Raw genomic sequence first — 9,444 nt, 5'->3', positions numbered from 1 at the left:
TGAACATCAGGGGCTGTGCTGGCAGCTGCTGCCAGCGTGGGGGAGAAGCACCTAAAATCAGGTGAATGCACACACAAAGTGCCTCCGCTACTTTGGATTATTCTACCCTCCCACCAGAGCCCCCCACCCCACCAGTGCCCACAAACACAGTGCACATTATTCAGGAGGGCCTTACAGCCCTCTGGAGGTTTTACAGGGCAGTGTAGGGGAACGCTAGGTTATGCAAGCTGCTTTCTGTTCAAGCAAACCTTGGATACAGTGCTAAGAGTTCTATTCTACATGCGATATTGAAGATTGCTCTACTATTCACAGAACAATCCAGCTGTGCTGGAAGGGGGTTGGATGTGGCAAAGGAACCCTTCCGGTGAGTGCCTGAATGTCACCATGTAAACAGTGAGTACCTCGGGTTAAGAACTTAATTCGTTCCGGAGGTCCATTCTCAACCTGAAACTGTTCTTAACCTGAAGCACCACTTTAGCTAATGGGGCCTCCTGCTGCTGCCACCAAGCGATTACTGCTCTCATCCTGAAGCAAAGTTCTTAATCCAAGGTACTATTTCTGGGTTAGCAGAGTCTGTAACCTGAAGTGTCTGTAACCCGAGGTACCACTGTATCCCTGCCATGGCATTTGGGGAGTTGGCATTGGCCAGTACTGGATCCTGAGCTGGGTCATGCTATGGTGGTAATGGATTTGATTTCAGCCTCTCTACTGTGCTAGCCTGGGGACCACATAGCAGACACATTTTTCCTGTGCCAGAGACAGCTATGGATGTGGCAGTGGCTACACAGTTCCAACCTCCACTGCTGCCAGCCATGTATTTGGATTGCACCCTCAAGTTGTTTGCAGTATATATATATGCTCAGTTTTTTATTTAGCCTTTGAATGTTAGTTGTGTTGCTTGCTATGGGGGGGGGGGAGTTAGTGGGTGATTTAGAAAGAAAAAGCACCGATAGGGAGGACTAGCATCACCACTTAATTCATGCAGTATGTTACTCACAACTGTCCATATTCCAGGACCTGCAGCATTGAGGCTCACCTTCCCTTGTAGCCAGCCTTCCAGGAACCCCAGGGGTGGGCAGGGCCAGGCAGCTCTTCCTCACATACCACAGAGCTGCACCTCAGCATGGTCCAGCACTTGGCCCCTGCCACCAGCACCCCAGCAGCCAAATCCCTGCCCAGTGCTTTGTCCTTTTACGGAAACAGTACTATCCCCATCCCAACTCTTTAAAAAAAAAAAAAATATTGCTACACTGACAAAAGGCCAAAGTGTAGTTTGAACTGGGTGAAATGTCTAGGAAAATGAACTTCACCTCACTTAAAAGGATCCCCCATGGACTGGTATATAGCTTCAGAGCAACTGAAAGAACCAAGGAAGAGAGAGCCACCAGTTAGGAGCCCAGTTTGGCTCGCAACTGGTTCCTGCACACCTCCACTCAGTGGTGAGCAGGTAGGAAGTCAAGCTGGTAAAAGCAGCTTTTTGTGGTGATGATGATGATGATAATTTATTTTTTATTCCCCAGCCACCCTGGGCGGCTTCCAACAGAATATTAAAATACAATAATCTATTAAACATTAAAAGCTTCCCTAAACAGGACTGCCTTCAGATGTCTTCTAAAAGTCTGGAGGTAGTTTTTCTCTCTGACATCTGGTGGGAGGGCATTCCACAGGGCGGGTGCCACTACCAAGAAGGCCCTCTGCCTGGTTCCCTGTAACTTGGCTTCTCGCAGCAAGGGAACCGCCAAAAGGCCCTCAGCACTGGGGGTGATCTAGGACCCTTGGCTAGTGCAAAACCTGGTGGTTGTTGGGCCTGCAGAGAAGGTATGTAAGCAGGTATCTTAACTTCTTCCACCTCATTTAATCTTTAATGCCTTGTTCACCACAGGCATGCAGACCCTCAGCAGAGGTGGACAGGGAATTGCCCATCCCAGCCTGGAAGGTGTAGGACAGTGGGATGCCTATCTAATGGTGACAATGTATATGGAATTCCAGGCGTCGTTTTTTCCTTTGCAGCAACATTGCATGTTAGCTGCTTTATCTCCATATTTTACGCTTCCTCTGGTCTTTTCCCTCAAGTTAGGCAGTCCTATATATATATTTAATTGCTTGCTTCATCTTAAAAAATACTGTGTGTGTTTTGCTAAGGCAGTGGTGACTGATGCATCTGGTCGTCAGATGTTGCTGCTGCCCCACCTTTAAAAATTGCATGTCCTGTTGTCATGGGGACTGCTCTGCCAGCTACTCTCATTCTAAAATAGGTGGCATCCTGTGGTCCTCAGTCTAGAAATTTCTTGTGGGAGTGGGCAATCTGGAGGAAGGAGCCAAGATGAATAGTGATGGGAGAAGTTGGGGGGGGGGGTAAACCTTCTGTAAGCAATCATTCCTGGCACCAGCAATCTATTATTCCTGTGAAAACCCTTCGGGGAGAGGAAAAGGGTGCCAATGGTCACTATGGATTTGGCAGCATCCACTAGTAATGTGTCATTTCTAAATATTGTCAACAGAAAAGTTTTTCTCACTGCTTTCCTAAAGGCATTCAAGCCTTCATTGTCAGATAATGTGTGTTTTAGCTTTCTTCATGGCTGGCAAGGGGAAATTTGGGAGTTCCTCCTACCTGAAAAGCCAAAGGTGCCCTAAACTCTGTGTATTAACTACTTTTCTGTGCTTTGTTTTTGATGGTAACTCTCCAAACTGAGACAGAGAAACTTATTTTGGTGAGGAAGACACAACATGAAACATACAACACAATACTTGTTTATCAAAGACAACATTCAAAAAGCAATCAGCGTGCTATCACACAGGGTATGGAAGGAACAACCATGTATTTAATAAGGTAAAGGTAAAGGACCCCTGGACAGTTAAGTCCAGTCAAAGGCGACTATGGGGTTTCAGTGCTCATCTCGCTTTCAGGAAAGCTGCTCTACTGCATCCTCTTGCACACTTGCTTTGTAATAGTGCATATCTATTACATCAAAATCTTACTTGCCATTATAGATTGAAGAGTAGAGGCAAAAAGACAAACACTGATTGCAAAAATGCTGCATTTTTGTGGCATGTTTAGTGTCAAGGATTATTGCTACATTTCGTGGAAGTAGCTGACTTCATGCTTAGATAAAACTACCCCCTCCCAGGTGATACAGAATTCATTTTACAAATAAATGTCTCTGTAAAAACACATATTTCCAATATAGTAAATTTAGCACTCTTTTTTCACATAATGATTTCCAGTGTATCCCACAAGGTGATTAAATTCTTCTGTGAAAGGATTGTAACCTTGTTCTTTTAAGCAGCATAAAGCCCAAAACAGTTGATCTGCTGAAGGAAACTCTTCCCATTTTACCCATTCCCAACCTGTAAACAAAGAAAAAGAGAGAAATGATGATAGATACTGCAAGTTCAGAAGTCCTATGACCTGGCTCAGGTAACACCCAAATATATTTCATCCCTAGGGTCAGGATGCATTTGAATTTAAGTGCTTCCATCCAGTTTATTGTGTACTTGGTGCCACTCATGCATGCAAGTATTTTGCAGCATCCACACAATGTGGTCCCCATCAAAATGCCATCCCATCTTGGAAAGAATAGAGCCTAATCTAGGGTTGCCATACGTCTGGCTAATCCCAGACATGTCCTCTTTTGGGGGGCAAACATGCCCATCTGGGGAGATTTTTACATTTTAAAGGAAATGTCTGGGTTTAGGAGTTATTTATTTTTCTCTTGTGCAACCACTGCTCTGAATGCCACGGCCGCTGCCAGCCTGAACCAGGGAAAGAGACGCACATGGTCTGCATGCCCGGCCACTGCCAACCCAAGCTGGCGAAAGAGGCATGAGGGCGCAGCAGCGGCCCTGCGCATCTGTGCCCCTCTTTCTCCATCTTGGGCTGTCCTCTTTTTTGCTCTTCAAGATATGGCAACCCTAGTCTACTCCCAAGGTAATACTTTATAAGGTCGCAGCCTAAATCTCACCAAAAACAGTAAAAAAAATCAGTGTATGTGACAGCATTTTCATACGTGATACAAGAAAAATATAATCTTACATTAATACTACGCAGAGAATGTGGTTACAGAAACTACCTAATGCTCACTGAAGAGTAAAAAATATAATATCCTACTTTCATTTTTATCAGGTTCCAGATTCCTTGGTTCAGATTCATAATTCACATCCACCTCTCCTTTCATTAAGATCGTTACATAGTGGTAATTATCCTTCAGACTAACAGAATTTACAGTTGATGCAAAGCGAACATTTGTTAGGTGCAAGGCTGTCTCTTCCAAAACCTCTCTTTCTGCACATTCTGCCAAGCTTTCACTAAACAGCAAGAAGAAAAAAGAAAAACTATTTCTACTGAGAAGGCAATAATCAGTTCTATTTGCTTGAAGTAAGAGCCCAGCTTCTTAGCCATGAAGCCACATGAAAGATTATAATTGAATGGCTTTGCCTCTTCCCCCCCCCTCCGCCACATATCTTTACAATATAGGCGTGAAGAGGGGGCTCAAAAGAATCAAAGATATGAGAAACATGGCTCCATTAGGTCATTTAAAATGGGGGGGGGGGTGTTTTACCCTGCACTCAAGCAACTGGCCGTGACCAATTCTATTGGGTTTGCAGGGGGGAGAAGTCATCCAGTCCAGTCAGATGATTAAATATAAATATACCATAAGAAGAGTCTGCTGGATGTGGCTTCTCAGTGACCAACCAGATGCCTACTGAAAGTCTGCAAGCAGGACCTGAGCGCAATAGGAGTCCGCCTCCCTGTTATTTTCAGCAACTAATATTCAGCAGCAAACTGCCTGCAACCATGGAGGCAGAGCATAGCCATCATGGCTAGCAGTTCTTGGTAGCCTTATCCTCCATGAAATTGTCTAATCCTCTTTTAAAACCAACCAAAATAAAAGTAAAATAGGAGAGAGAACTCCTCTTTGGAAGCAATCCCCTGCACACACCTAGGAGTTAGCTCAATTGAACACAAGTGGGGTGAATTACAGCTGTACTAATTTGAAAGTAAGGGACGCGGGTGACGCTGTGGGTTAAACCACAGAGCCTAGGACTTGCTGATCAGAAGGTCGGAGGTTCAAATCCCCGTGACAGGGTGAGCTCCTGTTCCTCGGTCCCTGCTCCTGCCCACCTAGCAGTTCATAGGCACGAAGTGCAAGTAGATAAATAGGTATCACTCTGGCGGGAAGGTAAACGGCATTTCCGTCCGCTGCTCTGGTTCGCCAGAAGCGGCTTAGACATGCTGGCCACATACGCCAGCTCCCTCGGCCAATAAAGTGAGATGAGCGCTGCAACCCCAGAGTCAGTCATGACTGGACCTAATGGTCAGGGGTCCCTTTACCTTTGATTTGAAAGTGGGGAAGCAGAAAGCATGACCCTTCATAGTGCAGTACTAAGATGCATCAGTCTGGTTAAAGGAACCAAACTGTGATGCCTATGAGACAAGCACCACGTCCCCCTTTGCGGACATTTTATACTTCCTTATATAACTTCACGGCAGCCTTTTGCGGTAGATGAGGTGATTGGTCCAAGTCAGGAAAACATAAATATAAGATATTGTTCCCAAAGAAATCACTACCAGCAATAAGGTCTGGACTGCACCAGAAGGCGAAGTTTGCACGAACATAGGGGCCTGATTTAGCTTTCTTTTTAGGACACTAGAGATTTTTCTGAGTGACTGAAATCGGGGAGCAGATCCCCAGAGAGCTCTTTTCTGCCCGGCCTGCTGCCTCCCAGCCCCTCAGCGGAGGTCGCCTGACGACGACGCAGAATGGCGTCATCGCCCCGCGCAGGCCTACCCGAACTCTAGGTGTCCTCCGGGGAGCTGGAACAGGCCGGCGCCGACAGCGCTCTTCCTCTGGCCGAGGAGGACGCATCCTGGGTGGGCAGAGCTGACGACCACCACTCCGACGCCCACTCCGGGGCGCCCCCGGCCGCAGGCCATACCGGAAAGGGCGGGGCTCTCCTCCGTCGCCTGGCCCAATTGGGGCGGGACCATTGCCTCAGCTGCTCCAATCGGCAGTGAGCCTCCGGGCCACGCCCCTCCACTTTTCCCGATCCAAAAATGGCGGCTCCAGGTTTCGTAGCGCAGGCGCAGACGGGCAGGGAAAAGAGCAGAGGGAGGGCAAAGCCGCCCACCTGGAAGTCTTTGGCGAATATACGCTGTGTTTATATTATTTTGCTTTGGATTAAAATAGTCATGTATTGTTTGCTTCTAAGTGTTATTAGAGTCCATCAAATTGTTTTCTCTATATCATATGCATTTACATTAGTTTGCAACTTTTTTTTTTAATATGAACGTTGAAAACATAAACAATACATGGCATTTATTTGCTGCACGTTTTACACATTACTTTAGAATAACTCTGTAATAACAAAGTATTTATATAATCTTTTCCCAGACTGCTTAAGTCTTTCATAGACATGATCTCAGTAAACCTTTAAAGGCAATATGAGGATTCTCCAGACTGAGGCTAGTGACCTGGGGGGGGGGGGGGCTGGGGCTCAGAGAGAGCAGCTTGTCTGGAGCTATGCAATATGTACATAATTAAAGTTAATTTCATTCAATACAATTTCCTTTTAAAAAACTGATTTCCCTCCCCTTTACAGAATATGTGCAAGATGTATCTCCATTGTGTGTCCATTGTCACTTCAATGTCTAGATGACATCATTTCACTTGCCATTGTTGTTCATTCATTCAGATGCCCTTTTAATCGCCTGACAAACAGCAACTGTTTAATCCTTAATATATATAATCCGTGACACGTGGTATGTTGTTACAAGTTCAGTTCTTTGTCTGTTTAAGCACTCATAAATTGGGGTTGCTGAATTAGTAGAGATTGCTACAAAGGTATGGAGACAGAGAGATGATGTGGAAGTAAAGGAAGCAGGGAAAAGGCAGACCTGCTTGAGGACAGCAGCATTTCAAGACAAAGGACGTCCAGAGGGGGGGCTCAGCCCAAGATTCACAATAGGCGACCCTCTCCATGAAAACCCCTAGGGCCCAAACGGTGTGCCTATAGTAAGGAGCAAGGGCACTGTAAAAATAATTGCCCACTCAGGAAAAGAATCCCAAGGTCTTGAGAGCACTCAGGTTAGAAGAAGAGTTGGATGAGTGATGGGGACCAGGGTCTGGCACCTCCCTATGGCAAAAAGTGGCGCAGCCTTGCCAGGCCACAAAAAAGGAAAAAGACATTCTGCCTCTAAGCGGGCCAGGAAGCTTGCTGAGGGGAGTCCGGCAGATGACAAGAGGTGTGGGACCCACCTTTTGCTTCCTGGGAAGCAGTGGCATACCAAGGTCAGGTGGTACCTGGTGCGGAAAATTTCTTGTCACCCCCCTACACACACACATTGAAATTATTAAAAGAAGGGAACATAAGATACTTACTCAGTGGCGTAGCTAAGGCTTTTGCTGCCCGGGGCGGTCACTAAGTTTGCTGCCCCTCTTGCTGTTCCTCATGCAGGAGTCCTGTCGATTTGCCACAGTCCTCCCCTCCTCTCTGACTGTACTTCCCTTCTCCCCCCCCCCTTCCCAAGGGTTGGGAAGGAACTCAGCTCCTGTCACCTCAGACTCCACCTCTTCTTTGCTTTACTTAATGCAGGCATGTCCCCAAAGTCTGTTTAATCTGGCCCCTGCGGCAGTTAATTTCCTGGGGTAAAATCCTAAAAAAACCTCAACACCTTCAATCCTAAAAAAGGCTCAACAACTTTGGAGTTAAGTCATTAAAAAAGGTCAAGAACTTTGGTCGGCCCTCACGGCCCTTCACTTCATCAAATCTGGCCCTCTTTGAAAAAACTTTGGACACCACTGATAATGCCTCATCATGTTCTTTGTTTCTCTTGCTTCAACCACAGACAGAACTCAAGCATCTATTCCTGCCTGGCAAAAGCACCCAAGAATAGTGCAAAGTAGGAGCAATAAAGAAGGATGTAATCTCTCATATCTGCATGCTGCTTCTGTGAACAGCCATAAGTACAGTGCTGAAGTACAGGGGATTGAGGTGGTGTCATAGGTGCCCCCCCATGCCTGCAACAAGCCCTGTTGGGCCTTTTCATAGCCCACAGTAGGCATGGGAAAGCCCAATGGGGCTCGTCGCAGGCGTGGGAAGGCCAGTTCTGGGCACCACAATATAAGAAGGACATTGACAAGCTGGAATGTGTGCAGATGAGGGCAATCGAGATGATCAAGGGTCAGGAAAGCAAGCCTTATGAGGAGTGCTTGAAGGAGCTGGGTATGGAAATTAAGAAACTGAGAGGAAATATGACAGCCATCTTCACATTTTTGGAGGGCTTTCACATGGAAGATGGAACAAGCTTGTTTTCTCCCACTCTGGAGGGTAGGAGACAAAACAATGGCTTCAAGTTACGTGAAAGGAGATTCTGACAAAACATCAGGAAGAACTTTTCTGACAGCAAGAGCCCTTCAACAGTGCAACAGTCTCCCTTGGGAGGTTTTGCACTCTCCTTCCTTGGAAGTATGTAATTGGAGGTTGGATGTCCATCTGTCATGGATGCTTTAGCTGAGGTTCCTGCCTTGCAGTGGGTTGGACTAGATGAGCCTTGGGGTCCCTTCCAACTTTACAATTCTAAGATTTTACGAAAGCTCCTTACAACATAATGCAATTTAGTCCCATATGATTAAGCAATTATAAATAAATTAGTCTCACTCTCAATCAGCAATATTGAAAATTAATGTAGCAAAAGTCTCTCCCCTCCCCCCCCCCGGCACTGTGTTCCTCCGTTGTGTCAAATGGTGGTCTTTAATCATATTTTGCCTATGAGTTAGAAAACAGAAGTAGTCGTTACTGCTGCATCGTCGTTTAATGTGAGCGTTTCCCCCCCCCACACTAAAAAAGCTCAAAAACTTGTGCTCTGCCCCCCCCCCCCCAATCTCAACAACTTCATGGGTAAATAACTTCCAGAATTTTTATATTGGGAGTAGATCGTAGTCTCTTGTGAGTTGGACGTGCCTGGACTAGATCCTCAACAGGGTCCCTTCCAACTCTACAATACAGTGGTACCTCGGGATGCAAATGGGATCCATTCTGGAGCCCTGTTCACATCCTGAACATAACCTAAGACGCGACAGCGTGTCTGCACGTGCACAGGTCACGTTTCGCCGCTTCTGCACATGCGCATGACATCATTTTGACCGTCTGAGTATGCGCGAGCGGCGAAACCTGGAAGTAACGCGCTCCTTTACTTCCGGGTTGCCGCAGAGTGCAACCCGAACGTGCTCAACCTGAAGCGTATCTATCCCGAGGTATGACTGTACTATAATTCTAGGGGGAAGGATCCGAAAGGGCAAAATCGCTTCCCAAAGGTGTCTTTCCATGTGAGAAAGGATTTAAAGTTAATCAGGAAGATGTGGAAAGGTGGGAGGGGGCAGAGAGAGAGAGAGAGAGAGAGAGAGAGAGAGAGAGAGAGAGAGGGAGAGGAGGAAAGTCGCCCTG

The 9,444-nt window shown here is 46.4% G+C and overlaps 1 protein-coding gene across 1 annotated transcript; it reads right to left on the bottom strand.

The window, feature by feature from the left end:
* Positions 1–2,735: 2,735 nt before the first annotated feature.
* NUDT15 (nudix hydrolase 15) lies at positions 2,736–5,968 on the bottom strand. Its single transcript, XM_081019560.1, has 3 exons — positions 5,790–5,968; positions 4,109–4,305; positions 2,736–3,348 (listed from the first exon to the last, which is right to left on the bottom strand). The coding sequence occupies exons 1-3, from the start codon at positions 5,933–5,935 to the stop codon at positions 3,194–3,196; spliced, it is 498 nt and encodes a 165-aa protein (XP_080875686.1). The 5' UTR covers positions 5,936–5,968; the 3' UTR covers positions 2,736–3,193.
* Positions 5,969–9,444: the final 3,476 nt, after the last annotated feature.

This window comes from Podarcis pityusensis, assembly GCF_964106645.2.
Source record: "Podarcis pityusensis genome assembly, chromosome: 1".
NCBI classification, from domain to species: Eukaryota; Metazoa; Chordata; class Lepidosauria; order Squamata; family Lacertidae; genus Podarcis; species Podarcis pityusensis.
Note: the sequence above shows the minus strand (reverse complement) of the source record. Positions and strands in the feature narration are given on the sequence as shown.

What these genes read in the sequence shown, in the direction of transcription:
- NUDT15 (XM_081019560.1), bottom strand. Translation starts at nt 5,935, where the DNA reads ATGGCCTGCGGCCGGGGGCGCCCCGGAGTGGGCGTCGGAGTGGTGGTC. An exon ending in GGAGGACACCTAGAGTTCGG is followed by an intron (nt 4,306 to 5,789) that starts GTAGGCCTGCGC and finishes CTTGCTGTTTAG; the next exon opens with TGAAAGCTTGGCAGAATGTG. An exon ending in GGAACCTGATAAAAATGAAA is followed by an intron (nt 3,349 to 4,108) that starts GTAGGATATTAT and finishes CTTTGTTTACAG; the next exon opens with GTTGGGAATGGGTAAAATGG.